General features: G+C 34.5%; 1 protein-coding gene across 1 annotated transcript; it reads left to right on the top strand.

Moving 5' to 3' along the window:
* Positions 1 to 3,573: 3,573 nt before the first annotated feature.
* LOC145565139 (uncharacterized) lies at positions 3,574 to 4,365 on the top strand. Its single transcript, XM_081625230.1, has one exon. The coding sequence runs from the start codon at positions 3,574 to 3,576 to the stop codon at positions 4,363 to 4,365; it is 792 nt and encodes a 263-aa protein (XP_081481356.1).
* The last annotated feature ends 9,672 nt before the right edge of the window (positions 4,366 to 14,037 follow it).

Genomic DNA, 14,037 nt, shown 5'->3' on the forward strand with positions numbered 1-14,037 from the left:
AGTCAAACATATTCAAACAAAGCTTTTAGAATCAAATGAAAGTCAAACACATTCAAACAAAGCTTTTTGAAGCAAATAAAGTCAAGTGCATTGAACAATGCTATTTGAATCAAATGAAAGTCAAACACATTCAAATAAAGCTTTTTGAATCAAATGAAAGTCGAATGCATACTACAAAGCTATTTGAATCAAATGAAAGTCAAACTTTTTCAAACAAAGCTTTTTGAAGCAAATAAAAGTCAAATGCATTCAACAAAGCTATTTGAATCAAATGAAAGTCAAACACATTCAAACAAAACTTTTTGAATCAAATGAAATTAGAATGCATCCTACAAAGATAATTGAATTTAATGAAAGTCAAACACATTCAAACAAAGCTTTTTGAGTCAAATGAACGTCAAACACATTCAAACAAATCTTTTTGAAGCAAATAAAAGTCAAATGCATTCAACAAGTCTATTTGAATCAAATAAAAGTTAAACACATTCAAACAAAGATTTTTGAATCAAATGAAAGTCGAATGCATTCTACAAAGTTATTTGAATCAAATGATAGTCAAACACATTAAACAAACGTTTTTAAATCAAATGAAAGTCAAACACATTCAATCAAAACTTTTTGAAGCAAATAAAAGTCAAATGCATTCAACAAAGCTATTGGAATCAAATGAAAGTCAAACACATTCAAACAAAGCTATTTGAATCAAATGAAAGTCGAATGCATTCTATAAAGCTATTTGAATCAAATGAAAGTCAAATGCATTCAACAAAGCTATTTGAATCAAATGAAAGTCAAACACATTTAAACAAAGCTCTTTGAATCAAATGAAAGTCGAATGCATTCTATAAAGCTATTTAAATCAAATGGAAGTTAAACACATTCAAACAAAGCATTTTGAAGCAAATAAAAGTCAAATGCATTCAACAAAGCTATTTGAATCAAATGAAAGTCAAACAAATTCAAACAAAGCTTTTTAAATCAAATGAAAGTCGAATGCATTCTACAAAGCTATTTGAATCAAAAGAAGTTAAACAAATTCAAACAAAGCTTTTTGAATCAAATGGAAGTCGAATGCATTCTATAAAGCTATTTAAATCAAACGAAAGTCAAACACATTCAAACAAAGCTTTTTGAAGCAAATAAAAGTCAAATGCATTCAACAAAGCTATTTGAATCAAATGAAAGTCACACACATTCAAAAAAAACTTTTTGAATCAAATGAAATTAGAATGCACTCTACCAAGCTATTTGAATCAAATGAAAGTCAAACGCATTATACTAAGGTTTTTAAATCAAATGAAAGTCAAACACATTAAAACAAAGCTATTTGAATCAAATGAAAGTCAAATGCATTCAACAAAGCAATTTGAATCAAATGAAGTCAAACAAATTCAAACAAAGCTTTTTGAATCAAATGAAAGTCGAATGCATTCTACAAAGCTATTTGAATCAAATGAAAGTAAACACTTTCAAACAAATCTTTTTGAAGCAAATAAAAGTCAAATGCATTCAACAAAGCTATTTGAATCAAATGAAAGTCAAACACATTCAAACAAAGCTTTTTGAGTTAAATAAAAGTCAAATGCATTCTAGAAAGCTATATGAATCAAATGAATGTCAAACACATTAAACAAAGGTTTTTAAATCAAATGAAATTCAAACACTTTCAAACAAAGCTTTTTGAAGCTAATAATAGTCAAATGCATTCAACAAAGCTATTTGAATCAAATGAAAATCAAACACATAAAACAAAGGTTTTTAATTCAAAGGGAAGTCAAACACATTCAAACAAAGCTTTTTGAAGCAAATAAAAGTCAAATGCATTCAACAAATCTATTTGAATCTAATGAAAGGCAAACACATTAAAAAAAGTTTTTTAAATCAAATGAAAGTCAAACACATTCAAACAAGGCTTTTTGAAGCAAATAAAAGTCAAATGCATTCAACAAAGCTATTCGAATCAAATGAAAGTCAAACACATTCAAACAAAGCTTTTTGAAGCAAATAAAAGTCAAATGCATTCAACAAAGCTATTCGAATCAAATGAAAGTCAAACACATTCAAACAAAGCTTTTTGAATCAAATGGAAGTCGAATGCATTCAACAAAGCTATTTGAATCAAATGAAAGTCAAACACATTAAACAAAGGTTTTTAAATCAAATGAAAGTCAAACACATTCAAACAAAGATTTTTGAAGTAAATAAAAGTCAAATGCATTGAACAAAGATATTTGAATTAAATGAAAGTCAAACACATTCGAACACTATCCCGGAGGTTGAAGATGAAAATGAGTTGGTTTCTCCACCTGCTCATCTTGTTCACCCATTAGGAGGTAGGGTCACTAGAGCTGAGTTGAAGATTCTTGAAGAATCATTTGCTGCTGCTCAGTTGCAGAAATCCAGTGAAGTGGTGCCTAGGGTTTCCCCGGTTACTGTTCCATTGCCTGAAGCTACGGTTGAGCATCCAAATGATGCGATTCCGGTTGTTTCTGGGTCTACATGTCACCCTGAACACCCTAGATCATCAAATCAAGCCAAGAATTCTGAGAATTAGTCGAATTTATTTCGAGGTAAACTTACTGCTAAGGGTGCTGCTCTGAACTTTGTGGCGCCTATTTTGAAGAGTGGTAAGCCTGTAGCTCAAATCCAGGCAGATGAAATTGCAGCAGGTAACTCTAAATGGTGCAATGCAATTATCTTCTATGTTGTTGGTTTTTATCCCACAATTGCTGTTGTTCATAAATTCATTGCTCAAAACTGGAGTAATTTTGCTAAACCTGAGATTTTTTGGCATGATGATGGTTATTTTATAATCAATCTGTGTTCAAATGATGATAAGAATGCTGTTATAAGCTCAGGACCTCATATGTTTAATAATAAGCCTGCTATTATTAAGCCCTAGACTGATAAGTTCAATTTTCAAGATGAGATACTTAGAACAGTGCCTCTATGGGTTAGATTTCCTAATTTGCCTTTGAATTGCTTGGGTGTTGAAACTCTAAGCAGAATTGGTAGTACAATTGGGGTGCCTTTATATGCTGATGAGTGTACTACTAGGCAACTCAGAGTTTCCTTTGCTAGAGTACTTATAGAAGTTGATATAACTAGACCTCTCCCAGCTAGTGTTACTGTTGAAAGTCCTATGGGTGAAACACTTGAGTTGAAAGTGCTCTTTGAATGGTCCCCACCCTTTTGTAAGAAGTGTGATAAAGTGGGACATGACTGTTCTGCTCCTAAAGTTAAGCCTAAACCTAAACAGGCTATGTCTCAGCCAGCTAAACCACAAGAGAAGGTTTGGGTTCAGAAGCAACCTGCTTCAGTTCCTGTTCCATCTGTGGTTCCTGATCAGGTTCAAAGAAAGGACCAACATGATGCTCATCTTACCCCTGCTCATACTTCTTTTGCTGCTTACTCTGATGCTGATTGGAGAGTGGTAAGCAAAAGAGCTAGGCCTCATGTTGCTGATATTCATCAGAATTTGCCTAGAACTAACAATGCTTATTCTGCTCTATTGGAAGATGAAATTGCTGAAATAATTCCTATTGGGGGTGATGGTAATCCCTCTCTAGTGTCATGATTATTGCATCTTGGAACATAAGGGGTCTTAATGATCCCAATAAAGTGACTGTTGTTAAGCAGTTACTCAGAGATCACTCTATTGATGTTATGGCTATTCTTGAAACTAAAGTTAAGCTACAGAAATTTGAAGCTATGAAAAAGAAATTTGGAAGAGCTTGGGAGTGGGTTTGCAATTATACTTACTCTCCCAAGGGTAGGATCTGGGTTGGCTGGAAACCTGATGATGTTGCTTTAGATGTTATTGCTGTTACTGAACAGTTTATTCATGTTGTCATATCTACTAAGGATTTCCAGCATCAAATTGCTTGTACTTTTGTTTATGGGCTACACTCTATTCAACATAGAGTTCCCCTTTGGAGTGGTATCAAAGGTTTGGGTAGTATTCAATTACCTTGGCTTTGTATTGGGGATTTCAATTCTGTTTTGTATTCTCAAGATAGACTTAATGGGAATCCGGTTACAGACTATGAGGTTAAGGATTTCCAGGAGTTGGTTCATGACTTAGATCTTGTTGAAATTAAAAGTAAGGGTTTCTTTTACTCTTGGAATAATAAAGGTCATGGGCTGGATAGAATTGCTACCAGGATTGATAGGGGTATGGTAAATGAAGCTTGGATGATGGCTTATGGTCATACTGAGGCTATCTATCTGTCTCCTTCTTTGTCAGATCACTGTCCTATTTTGGTGGATTTGGTTCCTTCTGTTGCTGGCAAGGGTAAACCCTTTAGATTTTTGAATTGTCTTGCTTCTCATAAGGATTTCCAGGAAGTTGTGGCTTCTTACTAGAATGTCAATGTTTCTGGTAACTCTATGATGCAAGTTTGGAAGAAATTGAAATCTGTTAAGTGTGGCCTTAAGTTGTTAAACACTAATCATTTCACTAAAATCACTGACAGACTGGAAGCTGCTAAGTCTCATCTTGCTGAGGTTCAAGCTCATTTGGCTGCAGACTTTACTAATGTTGCTCTTCAGAATCAGGAAGCTGCTGGAATTGAAAAAGTGAAGTATTGGATGGATACTTATGAAAGTATCTTAAAGAAAAAGTCAAGGGTTGACTAGATCAAGCTTGGTGATTCTAACACTCAATATTTCTTTTCTATGCTTAAGCATAGACAGAGCAGGAATAGAATTGACTCTATCTATAATAATGATGATGTTTTGTTGAAGGATCCAGATTTGGTTCAAGATGAAATTCTCAGATTTTATCAGAATCTTTTAGGTTCTGCTGCTGATACTCTTCCAGCTGTTGATGTTGCTATTGTTAGGGCAGGGAAGCAGCTTGCTGCTGATGATATTGATGTTCTGTCTGCTCCTGTTACTTATGTTGAAATTGACCAGGCTTTAGCCAACATTGGAGATGACAAAGCTCCTGGAATTGATGGTTTTAATGCTGTTTTCTTCAAACAGGCTTGGAACCAGGTGAAATTTGATGTTTATAGGGCTGTTCTGGAATTCTTTGACACTGGTATTCTGGAGAAAGCTTGGAGTTGTACAACTCTTACTTTGGTTCTAAAGGTTCATAATCCTTCTTATGTTAAGGAATACAGGCCTATTGCTTGCTGCACCCTAGTCTATAAACTGATTTCTAAGGTTATAACTGCTAGACTGGCAAGGGTGGTGGGTTCTGTTGTTAATGATGCTCAGGCTGGGTTCATCCCTGGCAAACATATTGGAGACAACATTATGCTTGCTACTGAGTTGATCAAGGGTTATACTCACAAATTTGTTACTCCTAGGTGTATGTTGAAAATTGATCTCAGGAAAGCTTATGACTCAGTTGAATGGGGGTTCCTTGAGACTATGCTTGGTGAGTTGGGTTTTCCTCACAGGGTAATAACTTGGATTATGGGTTGTATAACTTCTGTCTCTTATTCAGTTATGATTAATGGATACCCTTCAGTTCCTTTTCAAGCAAAAAAAGGGTTGAGACAAGGTGATCCTATGTCTCTTTTCCTTTTTGCCTTGTGTATGGAATATTTGTCTAGGTGTCTGCAGAATATGATTAAGAATCCAGATTTTAATTTTCATCCTAGGTGTGAGAAACTTGGGATTACTCATTTGATGTTTGCAGATGACCTGTTATTATCTGCTAGAGCTGACTCAGGGTCAGTGAAGCTTTTATTTGAGGCTTTCCAGAAGTTTTCTAGTGCTTCTGGTTTAGCTGCAAATTTGGATAAGAGTGATGCTTATTTTGGGGGTATTTCTGATCAAGATAGGTGTGAGCTTCAGGGTATTTTGGGAATGGCTAATGGAACTCTTCCTTTTAAATACCTTGGTGTTCCTCTCTCTTCCAAGAAACTTACCATTGCTGAATGCAGGCCCTTGATTGAGAAGATTACAGGCAGAATTGATACTTGGGCTGCTAAGCATTTATCTTATGCTGGTAGATTACAGTTAATTAAAAGTGTTCTTTTTGGGGTTCAAGCTTACTGGGCCCAGATCTTTGTTCTTCCAAAGAAAATCATTAGAGAAATGGATTCTAGGTTCAGGTGTTTTTTATGGACTGGAAAAGGCAATCCCACAAAGAAAGCACTTGTTGCTTGGAGCTTTATGTGCCTTCCCAAGTCATGTGGGGGTTGGAATTTAGTTTCCTTAGAAGACTGGAACAAAGCACATTTACTAAGGTGCTTTGGGATCTTGCTAGCAAATCTGACACACTTTGGGTTAAATGGGTTCACACATATTATTTTGCAGGCAAGACTTTTTGGACTGCTGCTATTCCTAACAAGGCTTCTTGGATTTTGAAAAAGATCCTTGGATGTAGAGAGATTGTGAATGATATTGGTGGGTGGGATAATGTTACTGTCAATGACAAGATGCAAATTAAGAAACTTTACAGTATCATTAAGCCTCAGGGCCCTAAAGTTCCCTGGAAGAGAATCATTTGCAACAATCAAGCTTCCCCAAAGAGTATTTTCATTACTTGGCTTGCTATTTTGGGTAGACTGGTTACTAAAGACAGGCTTTTAATCTGGCAGATTCCTTGTGATCCTTGCTGCTTCTTTTGTGCTGAAGCAAATGAGAATGTGAATCACTTGTTCTTTGAGTGCAGTTATTCAAAAGAGATTTGGGCTGCAATGCTGCAACTCTTGGGTTTCTCCAGGCAGATTTCTAGCTTTTGTGATGAGCTGTACTGGATTGCAAAATGCTGAAGGAAAACTGATGCTAGGAGCAGACTTATTGTGATGTGTTTCTCTGAGACTATCTATAATATATGGCTGCAGAGGAATGCCTTGATGTTTACAGGGAACTGTAAATCAGTTTCAGAGTTAATTAGGGAGATTGTTTTTCTTGTTGCTTGTAGATGTAATAGCACTGACAGATTTATGCTCTGTTTTGTTTAGTTTGTTGTCCTGGTCCCTGTGCTTAGTACCCTTCCTAGAAGGTGCCTAAGTACCTGAGTCCAGGTGTTGGCTCTGGTTCTTCCTAGAACCTTCCTAGAAGGTGGCTAGGTTTGAACTGGAATCTGGCTTGTCTTTTTGTGGTGGTTGGCCCTTTGTGGGTTCTGTGGTGTTTTGGGCTACGGCTTAGCTCCTTTGTAAGTAATATTCCTCTCTTTGGTAATAAAATCACTATTTACCAAAAAAAAAGTCAAACACATTCAAACAAAGCTTTTTGAATCAAATGAACGTCAAACACATTCAAACAAAGCTTTTTGAAGCAAATAAAAGTCAAATGCATTCAACAAGTCTATTTGAATCAAATAAAAGTCAAACACATTCAAACAAAGCTTTTTGAATCAAATGAAAGTCGAATGCATTCTACAAAGCTATTTGAATCAAATGATAGTCAAACACATTAAACAAACGTTTTTAAATCAAATGAAAGTCAAACACATTCAATAAAAACTTTTTGAAGCAAATAAAAGTCAAATGCATTCAACAAAGCTATTGGAATCAAATGAAAGTTAAACACATTCAAACAAAGCTATTTAAATCAAATGAAAGTCGAATGCATTTTATAAAGCTTTTTGAATCAAATGAAAGTCAAATGCATTGAACAAAGCTATTTGAATCAAATGAAAGTCAAACACATTTAAACAAAGCTCTTTGAATCAAATGAAAGTCGAATGTATTCTATAAAGCTATTTGAATCAAATGAAAGTCAAACACATTCAAACAAAGTATTTTGAAGCAAATAAAAGTCAAATGCATTCAACAAAGCTATTTGAATCAAATGAAAGTCAAACAAATACAAACAAAGCTTTTTGAATCAAATGAAAGTCGAATGCATTCTACAAAGCTATTTGAATCAAATGATAGTCAAACACATTCAAACAAAGCTTTTTGAATCAAATGGAAGTCGAATGCATTCAACAAAGCTATTTGAATCAAATGAAAGTCAAACACATTAAACAAAGGTTTTTAAATCAAATGAAAGTCAAACACATTCAAACAAATATTTTTAAAGTAAATAAAAGTCAAATGCATTAAACAAAGATATTTGAATCAAATGAAAGTCAAACACATTCAAACAAAGCTTTTTGAATCAAATGAACGTCAAACACATTCAAACAAAACTTTTTGAAGCAAATAAAAGTCAAATGCATTCAACAAGTCTATTTGAATCAAAAAAAAGTCAAACACATTCAAACAAAGCTTTTTAAATCAAATGAAAGTCGAATGCATTCTACAAAGCTATTTGAATCAAATGATAGTCAAACACATTAAACAAACGTTTTTAAATCAAATGAAAGTCAAACACATTCAATCAAAACTTTTTTAGCAAATAAAAGTCAAATACATTCAACAAAGCTATTGGAATCAAATGAAAGTCAAACACATTCAAACAAAGCTATTTGAATCAAATGAAAGTCGAATGCATTCTATAAAGCTATTTGAATCAAATGAAAGTCAAACACATTCAAACAAAGCATTTTGAAGCAAATAAAAGTCAAATGCATTCAACAAAGCTATTTGAATCAAATAAAAGTCAAACCAAATTCAAACAAAGCTTTTTGAATCAAATGAAAGTCGAATGCATTCTACAAAGCTGTTTAAATCAAATGAAAGTCAAACACATTCAAACAAAGCTTTTTAAAGCAAATAAAAGTCAAATGCATTCAACAAAGCTATTTGAATCAAATGAAAGTCAAACACATTCAAAAAAAAACTTTTTGAATCAAATGAAATTAGAATGCATCCTACAAAGCTATTTGAATCAAATGAAAGTCAAACGCATTATACTAAGGTTTTTAAATCAAATGAAAGTCAATCACATTAAAACAAAGCTTTTTGAAGCAAATAAAAGTCAAATGCATTCAACAAAGTTATTTGAATCAAATAAAAGTCAAACACATTCAAACAAAGCTTTTTGAATAAAATGAAAATCGAATGCATTCTACAAAGCTATTTGAATCAAATGAAAGTAAAACACATTCAAACAAAGCTTTTTGAAGCAAATAAAAGTCAAATGCATTTCACAATGCTATTTGAATCAAATGAAAGTCAAACACATTTAAACAAAGCTTTTTGAATCAAAAAAATTAGAATGCATCCTACAAAGCTATTTTAATCCAATGAAAGTCAAACACAATAAACAAAGGTTTTTCAATCAAATAAAAGTCAAACACATTCAAACAAAGCTTTTTGAAGCACATATAAGTCAAGTGCATTGAACAATGCTATTTGAATCAAATGAAAGTCAAACACATTCAAATAAAGCTTTTTGAATCAAATGAAAGTCGAATGCATACTACAAAGCTATTTGAATCAAATGAAAGTCAAACTCATTCAAACAAAGCTTTTTGAAGTAAATAAAAGTCAAATGCATTCAACAAAGCTATTTGAATCAAATGAAAGTCAAACACATTCAAACAAAACTTTTTGAATCAAATGAAATTAGAATGCATCCTACAAAGCTATTTGAATTTAATGAAAGTCAAACACATTCAAACAAAGCTTCGTGAAGCAAATAAAAGTCCAATGCATTGAACAAAGCTATTTGAATCAAATAAAAGTCAAACACATTCAAACAAAGCTTTTTGAGTCAAATGAAAGTCGAATGCATTCTACAAAGCTATTTGAATCAAATGAAAGTCAAACACATTAAACAAAGGTTTTTAAATCAAGTAAAAGTCAAAAACATTCAAACAAAGCTTTTTGAAGCAAATAAAAGTCAAATGCATTGAACAAAGCTATTTGAATCAAATGAAAGTCAAACACATTTAAATAAAGCTTTTTGAATCAAATGAAAGTCGAATGCGTTCTATAAAGCTATTTGAATCAAATGAAAGTCAAACAAATTTAAACATAGCTTTTTGAAGCAAATAAAAGTCAAATGATTTCAACAAAGCTAATTGAATCAAATAAAAGCCAAACACATTCAAACAAAGCTTTTTGAATCAAATAAAAGTCGAATGCATTCTACAAAGCTATATGAATCAAATGAAAGTTAAACACATTAAACAAAGGTTTTTAAAACAAATGAAATTCAAACACTTTCAAACAAAGCTTTTTGAAGCAAATAATAGTCAAATGCATTCAACAAAGCTTTTGAATCAAAAGAAAGTTAAACATATTCAAACAAAGATTTTTGAATCAAATAAAAGTCAAATGCATTCTACAAAGCTATTTGAATCAAATGAAAGTCAAATAAATTAAACAAAGGTTTTTAAATAAATGAAAGACAAACACATTCAATCAAAGGTTTTTAAAGCAAATAAAAGTAAAATGCATTCAACAAAGCTATTTGAATCATATGAAAGTCAAACACATGCAAACAAAGCTTTTTGAATGAAATGAAAGTCAAATGCGTTCTACAAAGCTATTTGAATCAAATGAAAGTCAAACACATTACACAAAGGTTTTTAAATCAAGTGAAAGTCAAACACATTTAAACAAAGCTTTTTGAAGCAAATAAAAGTCAAACACATTGGACAAAGCTATTTGAATCAAATGAAAGTCAAACACATTCAAACAGAGCTTTTTGAAGCAAATAAAAGTCAAATGCATTCAAAAAAGCTATTTGAATGAAATAAAAGTAAAAAACATTCAAAAAAAAGGTTTTTAAATCAAATAAAATTCAAACACATTCAAACAAATCTTTTTAAAGCAAATAAAAGTCAAATGATTTCAACAACGCTATTTGAATTAAATGAAAGTCAAACACATTCGAACAAAGGTTTATAAATCAAATTAAAGTCAACAAATTTCAAAAAATGCTATTTGAAGCATATAAAAGTCAAATGCATTCAACAAAGCTATTTGAATTAAATGAATCAAACACATTCATATAAAGGTTTTTAAATTAAATGACAGCCAAACACATTCATACACAGCTTTTAAAGCAAATAAAAGAGAACTGCATTCAACAAAGATATTTGAATCAAACGAAAGTCAAACACATTCAATCAAAGCTTTTTGAAGGAAATAAAAGTCAAATGCTTTCAACAAAGCTATTTGAAACAAATGAAAGTCAAACACATTTAAACAAAGCTTTTTGAATCAAATGAAAGTCAAATGCATTCTATAAAGCTATTTGAATCAAATGAAAGTCAAACACTTTCAAACATAGCTTTTTAAAGCAAATAAAAGTCAAATGCATTCAACAAAGATATTTGAATCAAATGAAGTCAAACAAATTCAAACAAAGCTTTTTGAATCAAATGAAATTCGAATGCATTCTATAAAGCTATTTCAATCAAATGAAAGTCAAACACATTCAAACAAAGCTTTTTGAAGCAAATAAAAGTCAAATGCATTCAACAAAGCTATTTGAATCAAATGAAAGTCAAACACATTCAAAAAAAACTTTTTGAATCAAATGAAATTAGAATGCATTCTACAAAGCTATTTGAATCAAATGAAAGTCAAACGCATTATACAAAGGTTTTTAAATAAACGAAAGTCAAAAACATTCAAACAAAGCTTTTTGACGCAAATAAAAGTCAAATGCATTTTACAAAACTATTTGAATCAAATGAACGTGAAACACATTCAAACAAAGGTTTTTAAATCAAATGAAAGTTAAACACATTCAAACAAAGCTTTTTGAAAAAAATGAAAGTCAAATTCATTCAACAAAGCTATTTGAATCAAATGGAAGTCAAACACATTCAAACAAAGGTTTTTAAATCAAATAAAAGTCAAAAACATTTAAACAAATCTTTTTGAAGCAAATAAAAGTCAAATGCATTCAACAACGCTATTTTAAATAAATGAAAGTCAAACACATTCGAACAAAGGTTTTTAAATCAAATGAAAGTCCAAAACATTCAAACAATGCTTTTTGAATCAAATAAAAGTCGAATGCATTCTACAATGCTATATGAATCAAATGAAAGTCAAAAACATTAAACAAAGGTTTTTAAATCAAATGAAATTCAAACACTTTCAAACAAAGCTTTTTTAAGCAAATAGTAGTCAAATGTGTTTCGGGGTTTTTTGAGTCCCTTGGGAGAGTTACAACACTAAGACTGGATGCTCGCTTGGATGCTTGTACCTGCAAAACAACGGAGCACCGAATGGTCGGTGGTCCGCCTCCGAAGCTTAAGTTAGTCTAAGTCCGAAGAATAAGGTGCGAAATGTAAAGGGTTATCTGCTCGGATTCCGAGCTCGGGTGTAATGTTCTCTTGAGAGTGACAGTTCTAACAATGATTAGTAATCATTGAGTATATCTCATAAAGAGTGTCAAGATGTCTCACGTAGGTCCAGGAGTTTCACGTAGCCGCAAATGAGGAGGTCATCTCCTATTTATAGGCTTCTCGAAAAACGTGCACCCCCTAGGGTTTCGTGCCCTAGGGAATACTCACGCAGCTTTTGCAGACCTCGGGATTTGGGCCTGAAAGCCGCCAATCCCAGGTCCTTTTATCCGTCTGCCACGTGTCGTTCCCTGAGAGGTCCAAGGTGGCGCCCCTTTCAGTGACACGTGGCTGACTCTGATTGGGCCAACTGGCCTAGGGTATTTTTACCCAAATCATTTGCCCCTCATAGGTGACACGCGCTTGCCACGTGTTGCCTGTGACAGGTGTCAGCATCCGACTGGTCGGATTTTGAATAGTTACTGTGGAGGGAAAGTTTTAGGGTTTTTAACCCTTCTATAAATAGAAAGTTTTCACCCCCCGAATCTTTTACACCTTTGCGAATCTTTGGAGAATCTCTGACTTTTGACTTTAAGAATCTCAAAATTCCCTAAGTGTTTCTTAATTCTCAAGCATCCGACACTCGGCCCGCTGTCCGACAGTTCTCAGCTAACCAAGCGCCTCTTCACCCTTCTTCTAAAGGTAACGCCTGTTTCTTCTTTTATTTCTCATTTTTTCTTTGTTTTTGAAAAAATGGATTCCCAATCGCATGCGACACAGTATAGGATAGTGATCAGTCGGTCATCGGGGACGGCTGAATCTAGAACTTGCAGTGCCGACTGCTTGACCAGCGACTGTGCTTTGCGAACTTCTCCGAATCCGACTGGTTTCGCGTCTGTGCAGGACACGATGGCCAGAACAAAAAGAACAGCAAGAAAACCCAACTCCGATGGATCTTTTTTCCCGTCGGATGGTTCAACTCTTTATTCTGACGGCTCAATGAGGGTGCCTCGAAGTGAGGTGTCGGAACACCCTGATAGCCCTTCTTATCTTCCTCCTACCCCTACTTATTACCATTCGCCCTCTTCAAGTGGTACTCCTAGTGATAGGATACTGGAGGAGGCAGATGAAACCTATGCAGCCGGCCTTCTGAACAGGCGCCGGAAGAGAGTCTAAGGGAGGACCCTGCTGGCACCAGTCGGCAGTCCCTTAGCTCTGATGACAGTTCTGATGACGAGTCGGCCTCGTCATCTTCTTCAGATAATGCCTCCGCCTCTTCAGGGGAGGCAAGGACCAGAAAAGACGCTGCCAGGGAGTCCTTGGCAGTTGAGAGGGGGAAATCCTGGGCCGAGCCGAGCGCTTCCAGGCGCTTGGAGAAAGCCCCCTACTATCATCATGTTCCGCAGAGCAGGCGGAACACCATGGCAAACGGCCTTACAAGTTTTAAGCGTAAGGTTGTTCTGGGCCATGGCTTCACTTTGTGCGTCCCCAATAAGGACGACACCATTACTTGGCCGAGTATGGCCAGCTATGAAGACCGAGCATTCGGTTGTTATGAGGCGGCCTTTCAGGCCGGCTTGCGCTTCCCTCTCCACCCGGCCGTGGAGAGGATTTTGGATGGATACCAACTTGGTATCTGGCAACTCGTACCCAATTCATGGATCAATATTCTGGGGTACGTTGCCGCCTGCGAGATGCTGGAAGTGGAGGCGAGCTTTGAAGCATTCGCCCACATGCATTATCTTAGCAGGGCGCCTGCTAGGGGTGGCGAGGGCTGGTACACCTTGACTACTTGCAAGGGGTACATGATGGCTGTCGGCAAAGAGAACAAGTGGAAAGACTGGAGAACTAAGTTCTACATAGTCAAAACTGCCGACCGCCGCCTGAACCAAAAGTATAATAGGTGGAACAAGGATCCACCTCTCCTAGCAGGCAGG

The sequence above is a fragment of the Chenopodium album genome, chromosome 10 (assembly GCF_948465745.1).
Source record: "Chenopodium album chromosome 10, dcCheAlbu1.1, whole genome shotgun sequence".
Classification (NCBI taxonomy): Eukaryota; Viridiplantae; Streptophyta; class Magnoliopsida; order Caryophyllales; family Amaranthaceae; genus Chenopodium; species Chenopodium album.

Coding starts and splice junctions, on each gene's coding strand:
- LOC145565139 (XM_081625230.1), top strand. CDS start 3,574: ATGATTATTGCATCTTGGAACATAAGGGGTCTTAATGATCCCAATAAA.